The sequence below is a fragment of the Alosa alosa genome, chromosome 23 (genome assembly GCF_017589495.1).
Source record: "Alosa alosa isolate M-15738 ecotype Scorff River chromosome 23, AALO_Geno_1.1, whole genome shotgun sequence".
NCBI lineage: Eukaryota > Metazoa > Chordata > Actinopteri > Clupeiformes > Clupeidae > Alosa > Alosa alosa.
The window spans coordinates 15,584,110-15,606,705 of NC_063211.1; the positions used below are offsets into that span (position 1 = coordinate 15,584,110).

The 22,596-nt window shown below is 44.9% G+C and overlaps 1 protein-coding gene across 1 annotated transcript in view; it reads left to right on the plus strand.

Annotated features, from left to right (window-relative positions):
• Nucleotides 1-18,583, plus strand: part of LOC125288133 (DNA-binding protein SATB2-like) — a 23,525-nt gene extending 4,942 nt beyond the window's left edge. Inside the window, 12 exon segments of the mRNA XM_048234247.1 lie at nt 1-106; nt 955-1,149; nt 4,564-4,690; nt 5,061-5,184; nt 5,606-5,708; nt 7,940-7,993; nt 8,350-8,405; nt 8,407-8,943; nt 9,296-9,511; nt 9,913-10,074; nt 13,237-13,422; nt 16,287-18,583. The exon segment at nt 1-106 is cut by the window's left edge and continues 95 nt beyond it. Of these exon segments, the coding sequence (XP_048090204.1) occupies nt 1-106; nt 955-1,149; nt 4,564-4,690; nt 5,061-5,184; nt 5,606-5,708; nt 7,940-7,993; nt 8,350-8,405; nt 8,407-8,943; nt 9,296-9,511; nt 9,913-10,074; nt 13,237-13,422; nt 16,287-17,006 (2,586 nt within the window). The 3' untranslated portion in view covers nt 17,007-18,583.
• The last annotated feature ends 4,013 nt before the right edge of the window (nt 18,584-22,596 follow it).

Here is a 22,596-nt window from a genome sequence, read left to right on the forward strand (position 1 = left end):
GACGCTTGGCGACCATCGTCGGGGAAGGCCACGCGCCTGGAGCTGAACGGCAGCCCTGCCCGGCCACAAAGCCACTTTAACGGCACCTTACACCGACCTTTAGGAGGTACACACACACACACACACACACACACACACACACACACACTAACTAAAACACACATACACATTACACCATTTATTAAGAGGTACACACACTTCTTAAAATACATGAAATCATGAAATCAGGCACACTTCTGCACACACAAACATACATGCACACACAGACTCAAACAGGCATACAGACCCCCAGACACACAAACACACACACATGAATTCAAATAAACCTCCACAGACTGGAGTGATATCGAAGTGTGAATGGATAAGCCTGTGAGTGATGGAGAGAGGAAAGAAAAGAGGAGTTATTGTGTGTGTGTGTGTGTGTGTGTGTGTGTGTGTGCACGTGCGTGCATGCGTGCCTGTGTGTGTGTGTGTGTGTGTTAAAGGGGGCTCCCTTACTCAACTCCAGCTGTGTACCCTGGCTCTGGTGATAATGAGGCACAGTGTGTTTGAACTGAGGAAATGCAACGAGACTCTTTAAACACATGCACTCACTCATACACACACACACACACACACACACACACACACACACACACACACACACACACACACACACACACACACACACACACACACACAAACAGGCACACAGACCCCCCAGACACACACACATATACAATCACTTCCTCGTGTTCATATATACATATGTAGTAAAATGCACATGTATGCAAACTCAGTATAAAGTGCATAATGCTCATATGGAGAGCCCATATCTAATGCTCTTGACCTTTCCTTCTACTCTCTCTCTCTCTCTCCCTCTTTCTCCCTTGTTATCTCTTTCTCTCTTTGTTCTCTCTCTCTTTCTCTCGTTCTCTCTCTCTCTCTGTTTCTCTTGTTCTCTCCCCACCTCAGGCCTGATGATCCCAGTCTACTGTGTTGTGGAGCGGGTGGGAGCGGGAGCAGGAGGTGGAGGAGGAGGTCTGGGGGAGGTGGGAGAGGAGCATGCTGAGTTTGTGTTGGTGCGTCGTGACCTCCTCTTCTCCCAGCTAGTAGAGACGGCTCTGCTGGCCCTGGGGTACTCGCTTCATGCAGCCGTGCAAGCACAGGGTGAGTGTGTACAGTATGCGTGTTTGTGTGTGTGTGTGTGTGTGTGTGTGTGTGTGTGTGTGTGTGTGTGTGTGTGTGTGTGTGTGTGTGTGTGTGTGTGTAGGCCTATGTTTATATGTATGTTGGAGGTGTCTGCGGGGAAACTGTTTGTGTGTGTGGGGAGGTCATGGTCCATGTCAGTAGAGTCACAGGTATCTGCGTTATAACTGGATTGCTCCTGCCTCATGTACTAATTAGGGATTTAATGCTTAGTTAGTTAACACTTAATCCTTACAGTCACGTCTATGGTAACTAATGTGTAATAACATGTATTTGAGTGTTATAATGATGAGTAACCGTTGCTGTGCTTATAATAGGTGTTTTTTTCCATTGACAACTTGTGTTTAGTTCAGTGGGCTCCTGCTTTCGTTGTGTTCTCATGATGAAACATACCAGTGACTTTTAATTTGCTTACTTACATGTGCGTAGATATAGTGTTCAATGTTATTTACAGTGCAGAGACTGAATGTCTGAAGGTCTACCAAGAAGGATTAGCGTTTTTTGAGAGAAAAGCAAAACAAAATGTAACCATTGGTGCTTCCAACATGCCTTTTGAGTTCAGCCTAATTTTTTGTCTAATTTGAGAGGACAAGTATGTTGTGGGCACATTGAAGTGTAACACAAATAACAGTGGGAGGTCTGTCCTTTTGGCACGCCCAGAAACAAGGGAATATAAATTAGGCCCTTTTTTGTTTCGGCCGCACCGAAAAACGCCTCTCATCACAAACAACCAAACAAAAGGGATCAGAGGAGGGCCACGGAGCCAGAGTGTAAATATAGTGGCCAGCGAGGCCCGAGTAGCAAGTCCAGAAAGCCCAGCAGGAGCAGGGAGCGCAAACGTAAGCACACACACGACACGAGCGTGGACACAAGGTCAAGGCTCCCAAGCCAAGGGAATCAGGACAGACCCCAAACGCCACCAAAGGAGGTGGGGAACGACAGCCCCACCCCACCCCCCCCCCCCCCCCCCCCCCTTCCTTTGGTGTCCCGTAAAACATAGGTTTAAACTGTTCAGGCCCACACCCCCGCACACACACACACACACACACACACACACACACAAACACTCACTCACACACCCTGGTGATCCTGTCCCTCAACCCCTCCCTCCCACCATGAAATGAATACTCTGTCTTTATTCGGTGTTTGTTTAAATAAGAGCTTAGGTTGAAATGAATAATTTTTGGTTTCCCTCATTCTTCTGTTTTGGTTTGTGTGTGCGTTTGTGTTTGTGTGTGTGTGTGTGTGTGTGTGTGTGTGTGTGTGTGTGTGTGTGTGTGTGTGTGTGTGTGTGTGCGTGCGCGCATTTGTGTATGTGTGTGTGTGTGCGTGCACGCATTTGTGTATGTGTGTGTGTGTGTGTGTGTGTGTGTGTGTGTGTGTGCGCGCATTTGTGTATGTGTGTGTGTGTGTGTGTGTGTGTGTGCGTGCATTTTTGTATGTGTGTGCATTTCTGTGTGTGTTTATGTGTGTGTGTTTTCTCCTCCTCTTTCTCACCGCTGTGTGGTTTCTAACCAAAATTACACAGGGTGGCAGCAGGCTATTTTTTCTCTGATTGGATTGTCCTCTATGGCTTTTGTCCCGGTTCATTCGTGTCTGTGAAGTGAAGTCCTCTCACTCGCCAACACAACGTTCCCTCTTTAATTAGCCGCGGCAGAAATTAAACGCCCCGATATTGTTTATTTTCCTCGATCGTGATTATAAACAGTATCAGGCTTTTATTAGAATAGAAGGAGAGTCTGATATATATTTAGATTGGGAGCACTTGGGATGAATGGGTTGATCTTTGTGTGTGTGTGTGTGTGTCTGTGTGTGTGTGTGTGTGTGTGTGTGTGTGTGTGTGTGTGTGTGTGTTTGTGTTTCCTCATGCCGTGTAACGGGAGTTGTTACAGAACAAGTTTGCTAGTTTGCAGTCAGGGTGATCTCAAAGGGATGGTTAGGAGGGGGATTGGTTTGAAGGCTGGAGAAAACTATTTTTTGTCAGTGTGTTGTGTCAGTGGGGGTAATCTGTGTGTGTGTGTGTGTGTGTGTGTGTGTGTGTGTGTGTATGTGTGTGTGTGAAGTGGTCGAGTTCATAAACAGATGCTCTCTCTCTCTTTCTTGTACACACTTTGAATTTAGGACTGTGTGCTACACAGACACACCCTCGTGAGCACTAGAATACAACTCACGAACATATACAAACACACAAAAACACATACACACATAAAGACACACACACACACACAAACACACACACACACACACACACACACACACACACACACACACACACACAGACATACACACACACACACATACAGTACACACACACACACACACAAACTCACACACGCACACATACATACAATACATACATACAAACAGACAAGCACATACTCAGGTTTGCCGTCTATTGGCTTGCCCTCTCTGCATTTGATTTCATACATCGTAATGTGATTAGCAATGTTTAGCTTAACAGTTCCAGCCCATGGCCTCAAACCAGGCCTGGGGAATGTATCCACATGTATCCAAAACACAGGCTCTGCATGGGAAAAATTGACAGATGGATGGATGGAGGGCAAAGCAGCAGAGAGAAGAGCAGAGACGAAGGGGAGAGAGAAGAAGAAGAAGAAGAAGAAGAAGAAGAAGAAGAAGAAGAAGAAGAAGAGGCCGACAAAGCTCGAGTAGATTTTCTGTCGGGGCGCTCTGGCAGGGTAGTGGTCAGGGCTCCGGGATCAGGCGGTCAGCTTAAGCCAGTGGATGGTGGAAATAGACAGCTCTCAGTAGCCCAAGGCTGTGACCAGATGCATGGGACAATGCAAGAGCTGGGAGAAAATGACAGGTTTGGGATGGTAGTGGCTAGAAGAACATGCCTATAATACACACATGTTATATGTTGGGTCGTGGAAAAGGCTTTTTTTTTTGGTCTGGAAAAATGAATGCCTACCATTTGCCTTGGAGGAATGCAGACACAAAGATAAACAAATATGTCTTGGTTTTGGGTTTGTGGGGGAAGTCTGGATGTTTTCTACTGACAGGTAGAACTGGTTGAAACAATGCTTTACTAGTTATATTCCATTTGATGGTGAACACACACCTTTTTCACTCATTCTTCATTTAACGTTTGTTGTTTGTTTGTAAACATTTATTATGTAAGGATTTGTTGAACCTTTTTTTAATCTTTTCAGCATTCTGACTGAATGTCCAGGTTCAACTTATCTGTGATATTTACAAATAATGGAGCCAGAGGAAAAGGGATACGTAGGAAGTCAGGAAGTGGAGTTTTTTAAGTGGGAGTGTGGATGTTGTTTTATACCCTTATCCCCCACACTAATGCCACAGAACTCTGGCAGCACAATGATGGTGTCATCATGTCTTCCAAACCTTTTACAGGCATCATTAAAGTGGGACGCTGGAGGCCGATGCCCATCCAGCTGCTAACGGACGCTCCTGAGGCCACAGTGGCCGACATGCTGCTGGACGTTTATCACATGGTCACCCTACGCATCCAGCTGCAAAGGTGAGGGGCCGACACACTCTGTGTACACGTGTGTGTCCTCCATTTGTGCTCCCAGCTTTCTATCTCTCTCTCTCTTTATCTCTCTGTCTCTCTCTATCTATCTCTCAGCGCAGAATCCTTTTTTGTAGCTATCCACAGGAAAAGATGTTAACTTTGTCAAGCTATTGGTTGGGGACTTCCCACAGCGGCCAAACCTCTCATTGTCTCTTTATTTTGCAGACACTTCCCTCAAAGTGATCTGCAAAACCAATACTCAACCAAATTGAAACAGCATAATTATAGAAACTATTTAACACCAACGCTGTATCACTACAGACAACTCTCAAGTCCTCTGTGTGAGATAACGTCAGTGTCATGGTCTCTGTTCCAGCTATGCCAAGCTAGAGGACCTGCCTTGGGAGCAGTGGACCCACTCCACAGTGCGGTTCGCCCTAAAGGAGCTACTCAAGGAGATGAACCAGAACTCCCTGGCCAAAGAGTGTCCACTGACTCAGGTGAGGAACTTAAAGGTGACAACAGGTTCTTAATGTTCTGATTGGATGATTGCAACAAGTTGTCCATTGATTATGAAAGATCTCCGGATACAAATTTGTTGCCCAGTATCAATGGCAAAAGAATAACTTCACTTAGCAATATTGCCCTGCAAGGTTGTTTTTTACAGTGTATAAGGATGAGAATTGTTGTCTCATTAACACCCTGATACTCACTCTCAGAAATGAGGAGGCTTACTCAATGCATGTTTTTAGCCACTAGTCCTCCCACCCTTTCTGTTTTAAACATTATTATATCATTGTCTGCCCTCTTTCCCTCCCTTCCTCTTTCACACTGTCTTCCTCCTTCTGTTCTCCTCCTCTTTTTCTCTCTCTCTCTCTGTCTCTGTTTCTCTTTCCCTTTTTCCTTTTCCTCCTATCCCAGAACATGATCTCCTCCATTGTTAACAGCTCCTACTATGCCAACGTCTCGTCCTCCAAGTGCCAAGAGTTTGGGCGCTGGTACAGGAAATACAAGAAGATCAAAGGTGGGTTCAATTCTTGGCATCCACCGTTGTGCCCTTGAGCATGGCACTTCACCCCGACTTGCTCTGGGGACAATGGCCCTTGTAATATAATTGACACATGTAAGTCGCTTTGGATAAAAGTGTCTGCTAAATGAATAAATTTAATGTAAATGTATCTTACAAAACCTCAACACTTGGTGTTGCCACCCAGCCATGAACTGATGTACAGTATTGATAAGATCACAGTTGTCACTGGTGTGAATGAGTGTTTTCTCTAAATCCATCGGGGGCGTAGCAGAGACTTTCTAATGAGGAGACACAGTCAAAGAGTCTTCCACAGAAATGCATGGGGTTAGTTTGTGATGTCAACATGGCAGTAGTCTATACATATACATATCATGTCCCTTCTTGTAATGTAAGTAACCCTTACATATGCCTCCCTATTCACTTGAATGGGAAAATAGCTGCCTGATAACTGCCCGAAGTGTGTGATCAAGAAGGCCACCGAGTGGGCCTTATAAGAGGCTTATAAGGATTTATAGGTGGTTATAGGTGCCTCTAGCTGTACATAGTGCTCATATTCAATCCTGGCTCTGCAAATGTGACGGCTCGGACCAGCCACAAACAAATCCAAACAATCAGCATGTTAATTTTTGGAGCATGGAAGGAACGGGAGTAGTGTGATTGGCTTTTGAGCTCGAACGTCTACACTTTCCCAGAATCGCAGACTCTACCTTTAATGTGGAGGGCAGCAGATACATGATCTGACCATAACGTCACACTCATGCACCCCCCCTTTTAGTGTCACTCTCAATATAACAACGCAAACCAAACACGTCTAATCTCTAATCAGAAACAGCCTGAGCGCCACATGCCACGGCTGACTCTTGGAACAGCTCCTTTCTGCCTGCTCACTTGCTCACATTCACTGAAGTGCAAGCATGCGGGCACACACACACACATACAAACACACACACGCACACACACACATGCACACACTCACACACACACACACACACACACACACACACACACACATTTCACACACATAAATATACACACACATCTCTGTTTTCACTCTATCCTGCACTTTTTTGTCATTCTACCTGCCACACACACACACACACACACACACACACACACACACACACACACACACACACACACTCACACACACACACTCACTCACACATTTTTTGCAAACATACTTTTTTTTTTCTCTCTCATGCCCTCACTGAGACACACTCACACATACACACACACTCATGCCCAAGTAAACATAGGCACACCACACTCTCTCACACACACAAAAGGCAGGGCAGACTGATCAAAGTGGTTTTCCAGAGCCCAGTCAGAAACGATCGGGTCTAGCCAGGCTCAGCTGGTTCCAACCCAGAGTTGACAGACTGAGGCTTCGGTTTGGACAGAGACCGGGACTCCTTTTACCCGCTAGTAGCTCGCTCCTCTCCACATCTAGACTACACACATTACAGGGAGAAACCAGAAAACCCCATTGATCCCCTTTTTTTTTGGATACAGATCGGCTTTCTCTCAAGCTATTTGTGTCAGAGATTGTATTTCAGACTTTCTATAAACTGAATAGTATGTGTGTGTGTGTGTGTGTGTGTGTGTGTGTGTGTGTGTCTGTGTGTGTGTGTGTGTGCGTGTGTGTGTGTGTTCAGGGTTTGCTCTCACATAGGCGTCGATTTATGTTGTAGACTAGACTAGAATTGTAGATTCTCTAAATCACATTTCATGACATAACTTCTAAACATAATTGACTTGCACTTTTGTTGAATCCGTTTTGGTCAAGGAATGTTATGCTAACTGCCAGTCACACCTCGCACAATGGCACAAAGTTGCATTCAGAAGTTGCATAACATCCGCTCATAACTGCTTTGTTGTGTAGCCAAAAGAGAGGAACTGAACAAAATATTTAAAACCTTTTGTCGTGCCAAACACAAAAAAGAATTGAACAATATAAATATCTCCCCCCAAATTGCTAAAATAAGGCTAAAAAGGACAAAAATGCAGTTGGTTATTTACATTACAGGAAGGGGTGGGATATATGTAGACTGCCATATTGGCATTATGAACTAACCCCATACATCTCTATGGAGGATTCTTTGAGTGCTGTGTCTCCTCATTAGAAAGTCTCTGCCTGTGCTTGAAGAATCAACGGTATTTGGGTGGCCATTGGAGAGACAAGGCTTACTGATTGCTTACTTCTGCATGTTTGTGTCAAATCTCAGGGGAGTATCAGGAGAAGCTGTGGCATGGTGGGAGGGGCAAGCCTGAAATCAAAGGTGAGTCCTGCCGAAGGTGACAGAGTATCACTTTACTGGTGCCATCGGTGTGCCGTCCACAGTCATTTACACTGGACTTACACTAATAAAAGCGTACAGAAGCTTGAAAATGTGCACTTTGGTGTTCATTTGTCTAATGATTCACCTACCTTATTTGTGTGTGCGTGTGTAGGTGGATGTGTGTGTGTGTGTGTGTGTGTGTGTGTGTGTGTGTGTGTGTGTGTGTGTGTGTGTGTGTGTGTGTGTGTGTGTGTGTGTGTGTATGCGCACGCAAAATTGTATGTTAATATTCATGTGATTGTGTGTGTGTGTGTGTGTGTGTGTGTGTGTATGTGTGTGTGCTATCTCCTCTCCAGTGGAGAGGGACGCCCTGGCAGACCTCTGCTCCCTGGGCCAGCGCCCCTCGCCTCTCTCTGCCCTCTCTCACTTCAGCTCAGCCCACCACCATCACCACCAGCAGCAGCAGCACCAGCAGCCATCGCACCCCAAATCCACCTCCCAGCATGCCCTCTCCTTACCCCCCAGCCCTCCACTCCCCCGGGGGCCTCCCCACTCCCCAACACCTTGCCGCTCCCCCTCCGACCGTCCTGGGCCCTGGAGGACTCCTGCAATCCCAGCTCTCCCCACAGCTGGTGCGGCAACAGCTGGCAATGGCCCACCTCCTCAACCAGCAGCTCGCCTTCAGCCGCCTCCTGGCGCACCCCCACCCAAACGCCGGCCCGCACCCACACCCGCACCCGCACTCACCGCTCAACCAGCAGTTCCTCAACCACCCGCCCATCCCGCGCTCCAGCTCGGCCAAGGGCCCTGAGGGCACGGGCGGCACAACGGGGGGCGCCCCCTCGGCGCAGGACGTTCCGCCGGACATCTACAAGCAGGTGCGGGAGGAGCTGAGGAGGGCCAGCGTCTCACAGGCGGTGTTCGCCCGCGTGGCCTTCAACCGCACACAGGTACAGCCATGGCAGATATGGATCCCCTCCTCAGTCTATAGCCAATGCACACAGGGAATAGTGAGTATGTCTCTGCTTGAACTTAATGTGTTTTTGTGTGTGTGTGTGTGTGTGTGTGTGTGTGTGTGTGTGTGTGGGTGTTTGTGTTTGTATGTGTATGTGTGTTTGGGTGTGTGTGTGGGTGTGTGAGTGTGTGTGTGTGTGTGTGTGTATGTGTGCGAACATGTGGGTGTTGGTATGGATGTGCTTTAATGTGTGTATATGTGTGTGTGTGCATGTGCGTGTGTGCGTTGATGCGTGTGTGTGTGTGTGTGTGTGTGTGTGTGTGTGTGTGTGCATTTGTGTGTATCAGGGTCTCCTCTCTGAGATCTTGCGTAAAGAAGAAGACCCTCGCTCTGCATCTCAATCTCTGCTGGTGAACCTGAAGGCGATGCAGAGCTTCCTGAGTTTGCCCGAGAGCGAGAGGGATCGCATCTACCAGGAGGAGAGGGAGAGGAACAGCAGCAGCAACGCCTCCAGCCTCACACACACACCCAGTAGTAGCCCTGCAGCAGGGAGACACATACAGGTATGCATGTGTATGAACACACACACACATACACACACACACACACACACACACACACACACACACACACACACACACATAAAGCTGCATGCCCATTGCAAGTGAGTCACATATAACCGGACTCTAACACTAAACAGAGGCTTGCATGCCCTTCCACTCCAGAATTACCTCATCCTTCTCTTCTTGGATGCAGAATAATTAAAGTCTAAAACGAAATCTGATGTTTTCATTTTCAGACTCTCTTTTCATTTCATTTCACTCTCTTTTCCTGGTCCATTAGTTGAAAGCAGTTAAAAAAACACATGATCAACTCAACACTGTTTTGTCAAATAACTCTCTCTGTCTCTGGCTCTGGTCCTAAAAAATAAAATAAAATCCAGTGACGTGATTCTTTCCATCAGACGAAGGCTCCTCCTCCTCCTCTTCCTCACGTGGAGTTGCCGATCAAGTTTGAGTCGCTGCTCAGCATCACCGCCACCATCTACGACGAGATCCAGCAGGAGATGAAGAGGGCCAAGGTCTCCCAGGCACTGTTCGCCAAGGTGGCCGCCAACAAGAGCCAGGTCAGCCCCCCGCGCATCTACACTGCAGCCATTACCACAAAGACCTCAGGGAAGCCCGTAGACTTATAGAGTGTTTTGGTCTAAAACTAGTGAGCTAGCTACCTTACGTAAAGGCATCGGAACCCTCCAGACATTACCCAGAGCTTTATTGGCACTGCTAGAAGCTTGCTATTTGAACTGGTACTGTATCCTCTGGCGATATAGTCAGCAGTGTCGTGCTGTGAAAGCTTTTTTTGTCATTGCTGTGGTGTGTTCCAGCCACAGAACTGCATAGTGCATATCCTGGATGTCTGGTAGAAACAACATGTGTTTATCTGCCCTCCACATGCCCCTATACTATTCAAATGAATTTGAAGACGATACTAAAGCTAGTCGCTTGATAAATGCATACCTCAAAAAGTGACAAATTATTGCATAGTGCCACTTTAAAACAGAGCAGATAGGGTGGTTTTAACCACTGTGGCTACACTCATGGGTCCAAACAGCAAACCTGAGTGTGTATCATCAAGTGTGTCATTTAGCTGCAACCCCAAGGGCTTTTATTGTACACATTTCACTCATCATGGAGTCTGGCGCGTCAGTTAAGGGTCTGACCGTGCAATCGCTCAAGCCCTAAACGCTAAGCGCTAAGCAATTACCTCTCCAACAACCTTAGCCGCAGAGGGCTGCTTAGCACCGTTTAGTCATTGCGGTGGAGCATAGTGTCTCCGCGGCGCACAAACAATGGAGACCTCCAGGACCAATGAGAGGGGGGGGAGGGGGTGAACTGGTTTACACAGTGATTATCATCAAAGATGTGTTTAAAAGTGTCCCAGCCTCCATCTCCAGTACCACGATCAATGAGGGGGCGAGGAGAGCGTCCCTTCGGCCAATCAGGGAGCAAGTTTACATCAGCGATTATCATCAAAGGTGGCGTAAATGCGATCCATCCCCTTGTCCCCCCTTCGTACCGAGCTCCGCTCTAGACGTGTGGCTGTGTGTCTCAGCCGTGACTCACGGCCCCCGTGCTTATTGGTCTCCTTTGTCTCATAAGAGCTGGTATTGATCTCGCCTCTGTCTCCTCTCATCTTTTCATGACTTCTGATATGAGCACGCTGCCTGTCTGGACTCGGAGTGATCTGAGCTGAGCTGGGCCATGTGTGATCACTTTTGGCATCTGCGATGGATGATTCAGAATGCCACAGAGAAACCCTTGCAACTTTTATTTTGTCTAAGAAGTAGAGAGAGACAATAAGCAGTAATAGATCGCACATAGACACAGTGACCATGATACTTGATACATAGACTTTTTTGATCCTGTGTGTATGTGTGTGTGTGTGTGTGTGTGTGTGTGTGTTTGTGTGTGTGTGTGTGTGTGTGTATGGGTGAACACACACACACGACAGAAAGACAAGAGGGAGTAACATAAAGATTGAAAGACAAAGAAAGGATAGAGGACTGAGAGAAATAGAGATATTGTCACACTCACAAGCACACACACACACACAAGGAAGTGCGCGTGTGAGGGGGGGGGGTTGCTTTGACACACCAACCCCATCTGCTGTAGCCCCAGCCTGCTCGTCCCAGGAGACAGAGAGGAAGCAGCCATGTACAAGTGCGAGAGAAGCGCTGAGAAAGAGGGAGATTGATGAAGAGAGAAAGAGATAGATAGAGCGAAAGATGGTGCACACATGCACGAAAGAGAGAGAGAGAGAGAGAGAGAGGGAGACGTGGTGGTGGCGATCAGGTCATTAACAAAGTGTTCAGCGGGAGGCTGCTTGCAAAAGACAACAGCTGGTGGCAAAGACTGAAGCGCCCTTCCAGAGATAATCGAATCTCTCATCTGCCCCCCCCCAACACACACACATACATACATACACATACACACACACACTGCTGCGCTTCTACCCAAAAAACCCATCCCCCTGAAGTCCTACACACTCTTCCCCACACACCATATCCTCCCTCTGCTTGTCACACGGGCCCACACACAAACACACACGCGCACGCATGCATGCACACACACACACACACCCCTACTTCAGGCTTGTCTGCAGGAACTTTTGGTTCCTCTGTTCCCTGTCTGTTGCCAAGTTCTTCATTGTTTGTAATTTCTCATTTTCTGCCAATCATTTCATTCTAAATTATACGCTCTTTGTTTACTTTGCCTCTTCACCTCTCTCTCTTTCTCTACCTTTGTCTCTGTTCCTTTCTCTATTCTCATATTCTTTCTCTCTCTCTCTCTCTCTCTCTCTCTCTCTCTCTCTCTCTCTTTTCTTTATTAGAGTGTGTGGTCTTTTTCCTGTTTCCACATAGGCTCAATTAAAGACTGCATCATTGTCCTCTTTATCACCACAAAAATGGCATTAACCCCTATGGTATTTCTGCAGCCAAGAACTCATTTGAGGTCAGCCTTGAGAACGCGGAACACAAGTGACAAGTGCTAGATGGTGAATCCATACTGTACTGTATGTAGGCCTTCATGATTAGCTCTCTCTCTCTCGTTCTCTGACTCTCTCTTTACCAGGGATGACTGTGAGTGGCTAATAATACTATTACTATAAGTATTTGTGGGAGAAAACTGTTTTATTCTTTTATCTATCTTGTATCATGTTTATTTTACCATTGTATTAAGTGCTTAATGCAAACATTGTATCTTACCCCTGTATAACCTAAGGTTTAGAGAAGTCACATCACACGACTGTCTCAGACCCTTGTATGACCTAAGGTTTACAGAAGTTGTATCGCATGACTGTCTCAGAACGGTTCCTGTTGTTTTGTACCTATTCCACATATTGAAAGTTGTTGAAGTTAATCACACCCCAGCTTTTAAATGTCAAGCTACCTAATAATCAGAAGTGACTGAGGGCATGCAACCCAATATTAAGATGCTAGGTTGTAGCATCTTAAGCATGTTTATGTTTCTGTCTAAATATTGGCAAGGACCCCATACCTCTTTGTCAGTCTTGCTGAGGAGCACTGAACTTACGCGTAGTAAATAAAGACCACCTTGATCTGGAAACCTGTTGTCTGTTTGATAGTCAATAGATATCTAACAGTATTATAAATAACACTCATCATTATTACAGTATAATACTCATTATATTGTGTGTTATATTATATTATATTATATTATATTATATTATATTATATTATTCATCTCTCTCTCTGACTCATTCCCAGGGTTGGCTCTGTGAGCTGTTGCGCTGGAAAGAGAACCCGAGCCCAGAAAACCGGACCCTGTGGGAGAACCTGTGCACCATCCGCCGGTTCCTGATGCTGCCACAGGCCGACCGTGACGGCGCCTATGAGGATGAGTCCCGGCACCACCACGCTGAGCGCGCTCACAGCCTGGCTGCTGAACTACAGGTAAGCAGGAAAATAACCATAAATGAAGATAAGATAAGATACAATAAGATAAACTTTATTCTACTACGAGGGAAATTTGTCTGGGGCGTATAGAGCCACTGACAGCTGCTTACTATTCCACACACACCAGTGCAACACAACAAGACACATAGGAAACAGACCAATAGATATACGTACAGACAGCAAGAATAACAAAAAATAAATACAGAATAGACAACAGGAGTTAGTACCAAAGTATATTGTGTATATATATGTGTGTGTGTGTGTGTGTGTGTGTGTGTGTGTGTGTGTGTGTGTGTGTGTGTGTGTGTGTGTGTGTGTGTGAGTAAAAACACACCTGAACAGTTCTATAGCACAAGAGAAGTCCACACACTCAGGTCAAAATGTCTGAGCGCAAATAATAAAAACAAAACACACACACACTCAAAACAGTAGAACAGAACTAATGTTCTAAGAGTTGGGAACGGAGCATAAACAGCTCTCCACAGAAACCGCACGCGGTGCCTCCTCTTTTTACGTTATGTTTACCAAACCTGAATCTCATGGCTTAGGCAGCGCTTTCCTCCGACCCTTTAACATACTTTGCAGTGCCCACAACTGAATGGTATCATTCAGTCACATACGCAGTTGAAATGAATCAACCACAGGGCATAACAATTTTTGCAATCAGGAAATACAGTAAGCTAATGTCATCAAACAGAGAGAGAATATAGGACAGTAATTCTACTCCAATTTAAAAATAGCCTACTTGAGCCATTTGGTCTACACTGCACAGGGAAGTGGATGATGTGAGAAAGCGAAAGGAAAATTAAAAGGTTAACAATGCTTATATTGTCTGCAATTGTAGGAGTAAGTAAAACTGGTATTTTGAGTGCTGATTTTGTTGTTTCTGAAAGTTTCTCCTATACATGCATTTAACTGCAGTCTGGATTGCACAGAAAAGTTTTGGAAGATGTTCACCACAAAAAAAAGTATTGTGCTGTCACCCGTAGTTATAACATATACCTCAAAATATTTATTTAATTTATTTTAATGGGCTTGAGACATTAACAAGCACACCTCAATATCTGATCTGAAAATCTGAAAGATTTCTTGAACTTATGTTTGAATGTTAAGAAAACTTTCTAAAGTCATGTTATGGCTTTGCATTCTCATAGTGGCCTGAATATGTATTGAATTCTAAGGGTTCAGTCTTCATGTAGGTTGATGTTGGGCTTTTGTGGCTTTCCTGCCACTGTTTGTTCACCCCCCCTCCCTCCCTCCCTCCATCCTTCATCTTATTGTTTTTTCTTTCTTTCCTAAAGTGTTTTTAATAAATAAGCTCAGGGAGGAAGCTGTGGTCACACCATAAACACATTCCAATGTTGCCCCTCTCTCTCTCTCTTTTCTTTCTTTCTCTCCTTCCCTCACTCTCTTTCTCTTCTTCTGTCTTTCATTCTCTAGCTTCTTCTCTCTGTATATCATTATTAACCTCTGTGATGCATAGAGAAATGGAAACAGGCAAAGTAACTAATGGATTTTTTTCAAGAAACTCGTGGCAGAGAGAAACCAGTTTGAAAAGTGTTGTCTCATGACAGCAGATTGATAACAGAAAAGAAAAACTGTGTGTGAGTGTGTTTGGAGACTGTGCGCACTTATAAAGTGAATGATTTACTGTAATAGTAGTATAGCTGTTATGCACATAGGATACACACACAACCACACGTGCACACACACACACACTCACACATACACACACCACAGCCTCTTGGCTCCAGCGAACCACTGAAGACCACACATGTGTCACAGCTGTGACACACACAGACACACACACACCCACACACACACACATACACACACACACACACACACACACACACACACAAGTAAAATGTTTGGGGAAGATGTTATTGTTCCACTCATATATCTGGCTCCCATTTCCACGTGAGTGATGCCCATAATTGAGCTTGCTTATAATGATTTCCCTCACAGCCGTTTAGCACACGCAGGCAGCCCTGTGTTTCCTGGGGCTGGGACATTCTGCCTTATAGCTGATGAATGAAGACCATGTCTGTGGGCTATATGTGTGTATGTGGAAGAGGGAGTGCAATGGGACCTCGATATATCTGTGCTTCGGTGCACACTTAACAACATCTGACATTAGTGCTTCAATTGCCTTTCTCTCACACACACATACACACACACACACACACACACATCAAAACAGACTACAAAGCAAATACAATGCTAATCCTAAAGGCTTACCTCAAATAAATAAAGTATCTGTTCTGTGTCTGCGCTGTGGTCACATGTGTTTGTTGTGACAGTGCTGTCGCGTGTAAACGATGCTGAGCGCAAGGGGCACGGGGGGTTGGGACAGGGACAAAGTGGCGAGCCCACACACTTCCTGACCAGTGCTGCCACGCCAGACACTTTACAGCCCGAGCCTAGCCTTGAGATTATTTATGCGCTACCCTGTTATTATTGAAGAAAGAGAAAGAATGACTATTATCCTTATATAGATCCTTTAATTTTTACGCACCACAGATTTGAGGCTATGCATGCCAGTTTTTGGGCGTGGGTAACCCCACCCTTCTGCTTTTGCCTGGGGGGACTTCCCTCAGGCTAGACTAAGGACATGAGAACTCACCTTTAAACAGAATCTACTGTCTATGCCAGATTTGAGATAAATGTTTATTTATAAATGTTTATGAATATTCATAAATATTATGGGACAGTAAACTGAGGCATTTTGGTCGTTTTCCCTGTTGTTTGGTTTTATCTCCTATAATTACTTATAATCCATTCCTAAATGATGCAAAAAAAGTGCTAATCAATCTCTTTTGTCCTGTTTTTGTCTTTTTCCTGTGGCCATTTCTCATCAGGCACAACATCGGCAGCACATTCAGACTCTGAAGGAACCTTTGCCCATGCACATAGAGCCATCGCCCATCATGCTTTCCGAAGAGGCCAGTGTGGTCACTCAGAGGCTTACTGTGACCAGCAAAAGTGGCAGTAGCAGTGGCAGCAACGTCAGTGGCACCGGGGCTGGTAGCGGTGGCGGCAGCGGCGGCTCCAAGAAGCCGCGTTCGCGCACCAAGATCTCCCTGGAGGCGCTGGTGATCCTGCAGAGCTTCATCCAGGACGTGGGCCTGTACCCGGACCAGGAGGCCATCCACACGCTGGCCGCCCAGCTGGGCCTGCCCAAGAACACCGTGGTCAAGTTCTTCCAGAACCAGCGCTACCACGCGCGCCACCACGGCCGTGTCAAGGAGCCCACTGGAGACGCCGAGGCGGAGGAGGACGAGGACGAGGCAGCGGTGGGGGAGGAGGAAGAAGAGGATGAGGGGGAGGAAGAGGAGGTACCACTGGAGGGGGAAGTTCCGTGCGGAGACAGGGACGAAATTCACCCCCGCCATGAGGAGGCGCTCTCGAGCCCGGACGAATCGGTGAGTGGAAGCAACGGAACACTGAGAACGGACGGGAGCAGGACAGGAGAGCGAGGGGAGAGGGGCAACAGAGGAGAGGAGGAGGAAGAGGAGGTGCAGAAGGAGCCCATGGAGGAGGAGGAGGTGTTCCCCCGCTCCTGTGTGTGTGTCACCTGACGTGGTCAGCTCCCCGGACATGGCCAAACAGCAGAGATAGCAGCGTTCTCACAGGAGGACGGTACAGAGAGAGAGAGAGAGAGAGAGAGAGAGAGAGAGATGAAAAGGCCCCGCATGTAGAAGTCATACACACAGAGACTGTCAATCAAACTCACTGATTGTCATCATCATCATGTTCCTACAGGGAGCGGTCCTGCAGTGGGACTTATGTACAAAGGTTTGAGCAACCAAAAAGAAAATAATGAAAATAAAAAGCAAGTTCCCGCAGTGGTAAACGACCTATTCATGAGACTGGACTAACTGTGATCAGACATTTTTTCAGCTGCTTGTCTTGTGTCTCCCCTGTTTCCCACTTCCCGGAAATCTTCTCTGATCCCTCGTTCCTCCATCATTCCTTCATCCCTTCATCCCAAAGTGCAGGAAGAGACCCAGAATCTTACTTAGAACCCGTTTACACATACAGGCCACCTGCCCATGCATTACAGTCACTTGGCTCATCATCATCCGCTGTAGTGAGACTGACTGTTGCATGCTAGCACCCCCGGACTCACACATCTTACACACAGACTGTGTGTGTTTAACTTGATTATACCAACACTTCGACTTGGCCCTATTTATTGATATGAGTTATCTACAAATGTTTTGTTTTTTGGGGGTTGTGTAATGTGTTTTGTTTCTCCGATTGGTGTCTTTGTGTGAGACTACGAAGGCCGCCAGGGGTCATTTGGTGGAAACATATTTATGTGAGAATCTGATTAATTAATCATGCAAACCAATATGATGAACCACATGAACACCCATTGGAATGCCACATTCATGAGAAACTGATGAGGTCTCAATAACAGCTGATTTACTTGTTGTGAGAAAAAGAAAATACATTTTTGAGACAAGAAATTCTCCTTTGAGCAGGTTCATAAATAGAGGGTACGGACTAATAAACTATGTGCATGGATTAATAGAGACGGAATCGCGACTTAATAGAGTGGAAATGAAGTGACTATCATGCTGTACATGTTGGTATTTTATCATTACATATTTTTGAAGATTTATGTTTCCCTAAAGTGTCTCTTTATAGTAGTTAACATTATGGATTACATCTGTAAATGGTCTATGGTGATACAGCAAGTTGAATCTGCAGGCGCAGTTTGTCAATATAAACACACAGTTATCTGGGCTTACAGTTGAATTCATCCATTTCCTTGGTTTATTAGTCTGTTCAATATTTCCACATATGTATTTATGACCCTTGCTGTGCTCCGTAGAAGACAGTGTGCTAATCTACAGGCAATGGTTGAGATACTATGATGAGGCTTGCACAAGTTCAAATGTCAGAGACTTGCTGTGACCAGGAAAAGTGACAGAGTAGCAGTGGCATCGGGGCCAAAGATAATGACAGGGTATAATCAAACTGCAAAAATCTGATGAATTGAAATTGTGTTTTTGACAATAAATATAATGAGATCAATGAAAGGAACCTAATTTCTGTGCATTGTGATGATACAGGCCTTTTAATTGTTAACACAAATGGATGAAAACTACTGTCTTTGATTATCATTACCTATAAATAATCATTTCAATACAGCGTCTATGTTAATGCTATATTTAAATGAATGCATTGTACTTTGAAATTTATTTAAATAGGTTAAATGGAAATTTAACCTGGACTTGATTGTGACGGAACACATCATAAAGAACCAAAATAACTAAGCAACTTAATAGTTAATAAGTTAGAAACAAAACAAAAAAAACAGACTGGATGGTTGGTTATACTTAATGCAATTTAGGAGTATTTAAAATGAAATATAAACCCTAATAGGAAAATGATGTAGCTCTGACCTGGCATGGTGTGGATCTGGAGGATCAGAATTCTGACACAGATCTTCATCAGCTAGTAGTTAGTATAACATACCAAAAACAAACTAACACTGGCCTTTTTACGTAGAAAATAACAGTTACACCATGCCTTCATCTGCTCACACTTACTCCCAGATCCCCTTTCTTGAGACTATATATTAACACTCATGGTGAGTGCCATGGTGCCAAAAAGAAACAGAAGATTAATATCCGGTGCGGTGCCAACATGCCAACAGTGGAGTGGGAGGATAGCAGTCTTTGTTGTGTGGAGGAGGGCATTGTACTCATGTTGATTTCATCTGGCAGAAGGGTGAGAGCGTGAGAGCCCTTCTCTAGAGCTCACTATTAGTCTGGATGGCAGCATCATTAGAAGCCATTAGAGAGCGGGATTGGGGGGGGGTAGTTAGTGGGGGCAGTTTGTAAAATGTGGGGACGCAGGTGCTGCGTCCAGTGATATTACCCAGCATGCATGGCGAGCGAGCGGGGAGTTAGTCTCTCAGTGGAGCGCGAAAACGCACCTGTGATCCCAATCGCTTTGCCCTCATCTCTCTCTCTCTCTTTCTCTCTCTCTCTCGCTACCCCCACCAATTAATATACACTCTGATTAGCATGCTAATACCCCAGCCGGCTCCCAGCAGACGCAGGCCTCAGCTCGCACACTGCCACAATCGGCGCTGGAATCAGCCACTGACCTGTGACACAAGGCGCACAAGCCATGTAGCCTCCCAGGATCGCTAGCTGAGCTACTTTTGGTACTGTTAAATTCAGAGGCCTGAATGAGCTGCATTTATGTATCAAGGATATTGTAATCATGTAGGCTAGCATGTAAGTGTGGTATCAGGTTAAATTGAAGGGTTTTGTTAATGTCATGTTTTCTTAATGTAAACTGATGTTGTTGTAAGCTCCTGGCATCTGGGCTGTTGAGACGTGGGGAATGCATTTTACAAACTGGCATGTGTACAAGCACAAACGCACACACAAAAACATGTAGCACACAGCCCTACTCTCTCTCTCTCACTCTCTCTCATACACACACACACACACACATGAACATGGGAAAAACCACTGCTACACCCTCAGATGAAAAGCATTTTAAAATGCAACCACATCAAATTGACTCAAAAACAAACATTTCATTACGTCGACCAGGGTAAAATAAGAGTGGACAGACTGTCTTTGAAAAAGCACCTTTAAATAGCATGAGATCAAGACTCGAATGGTCTCATTTCCAGAGAAAAAATCCACTCATGGTGTTTTAAGGGAGGAAAAAGCAACTATTAAAGACTAATGACTTATAAAGCCTCTGAAGTCCGAAAACGGATCATTTAATGTGTACATATTTCACACAGTAAAAAATATATTTGCTGGAAACAGAAAATCCAGCCAACTTACAAATACAGACACAATGCAGAACCCACACATCAGCAACAGGGTAAGTTTATGACAGGGCCACCACAAAATATACAGGCATTTTAGGGGAATAGAGTGAAGACTGAGAAAAAGAGAGAGGAAGAAATAACAGGAGATAGAAGGAAGAACAGACAGAGAAAGACACTGATACTGTCCAGTGACTTCTACTGTTAATCTGCAATATTACTTTGCTACAATATTACTGTCGTACTAGTATAAAAGCTACATTCCAAACATATACAAACCATGTGTGTTAGTGTTAAGTTAATTACCAACCTTTGAGTGTATGAATTCATGTCCAATTTTCCACCACATTCAAAAAGCAATGACTTGCATGTCTATCAATCAACAATTATCATGTGCCAAGGACATACCAGTACTCCACTTCCTCTTTTTATAATTGTTGCATTCTAAGCGCTCTTGTACATTTCCACTTGGGTTGTGATGAGTATAAAATCGACTTTAAGGGCACGGGACATCCAGTCCAGTTTTGTGGTCCTGGTGACAACGCAGGACTGCAGTATATTCCCAAATTCAAAAACATTGGCTTGGAGGTTTCAGGACAACTGTGACTAGTTTAGTCTCAGGACTGTAACCCACTGACAGACTCACTAACAGTGCAAAAAGTTATTTAAAAAATTAAAATACCAAAATTATGAGCAGCAAGGATTGTAATATTACAGTGCGGTAATATTATGGTACACCTTTTTTTCATTTATTTGTTTTATTTTGTTTTATTTTGTAATTTTTTTTCAGTGCCAGAAATACATGAAAGTGACTGAAACAAGCAAAAAACACACACATGAAGGAATTCAGCTGTCACTGGTGATCCATCTGTAGTGGTACTTTCTGGTCCAGCTATCTAGTTAGGAGAGGAAATTAACTTCATTTCATTACCTTGTTTTGTAGTGCAAGATTTCAGTGCAAGATAAGACTGTATACGTGTGTGTATGTAGGTGTGTGTGTGTGTGTGTGTGTGTGTGTGTGTGTGTGTGTGTAAATGTACTGCATGAGTGTAAATCTTTGTGTTTGTGTACATTGTGTGAGTGGTTTTTGTGTGAGGGTGTTTACGGATCTGCATGCAAGAGTGTGTGTGCCTGAGCGTATGTTCATGTGAGTTAAACATTTTTGTGGTTACACGTTTATATGTGAGTGCACGTGCTTGTGTGTGTGTGTGTGTTCATGTGTGTGCTTACATCGATAAGCGTGTGTGTGTGTGTGTCTGTGTGTGTGTATGTCTGTACTTACACCAATAAATGTGTGTGTGTGTGTGTGTTTGTGTGTACTTACACCAATAAATGTGTATGTGTGTGTGTGTGTGTGTGTGTGTTGTGTGTGTGTGTGTGTGTGTGTGTGTGTGTGAGAAAGAGAGAGAGAGAGTAGGAGAACAGACACAGCTGGGGGATCCGTGGCAGACTCAGAGCACCAGCTGCAGACTCCCAGAGCCCAAACCACCAGCAGGTGCTGTGGATTTCACGCTTGCGCCCGTCGTAAGTGCGCCGCCCGCCGCGTGTGTGGGTGCTGAACCGGCGCTGCACACACACACACACACACACACACTCAACCTGCTGTTCCTCCGAGACGCCGCACCGCAAGTGCAGCCGGAGATTCCTGGCACTCATGACTGATGTTCACACACACACACAGAAAACTTAAGCTTCACACACACACACACACACATACACACACACACACACACACACACACACACCCGCCAGGAGGACTGGGGGAAAAACATGCAGCTGTGTGTGAAGAAGTTAAGGATCTTTTTTAAGGACCATTTAACTTTTTTTAGCTTGTCAGTTTCTATTTATTATATATTTTTTCATAACAATGATGCTAGACAAAGTAAAACGCCAGAGGCCATAAAGTCAAACTTTTTTTTATGTGTCCGCTGATTTTAGGCAGGTGAAAGTTTTCTGCCGAGGAAATGAGATCTATGGATGTAATGCAAATAAAAAAATAAAATGGTTAATGTTAAAGAAAACATTTATTTGCTTCAGTTTAAAGTAATGCTCATATTCTTAACAATACTGATAATATTTTTTTATAATAATAGCATTTTATAATTCATTTCAGACTTCTACATTGTTTCATAAAGACATAAACAAAACAAAAAATGAAATAACTACAAATATTACAAACAGAGCCAATCAAAACTTTAGACATTCAAGTCTAAAACATTAGTTTTCTCTCCCTCTCTCTCTCTTCCTCTCTCTCTCTCCCCCTCTCCCGCGGCTCCCTGGGGCTGGCGCTGGTGTGTTCGAGGCCCATGTGACACATGCATAAACACTCATAGGAAATCTTTAGGCCGTTAATGACCCAG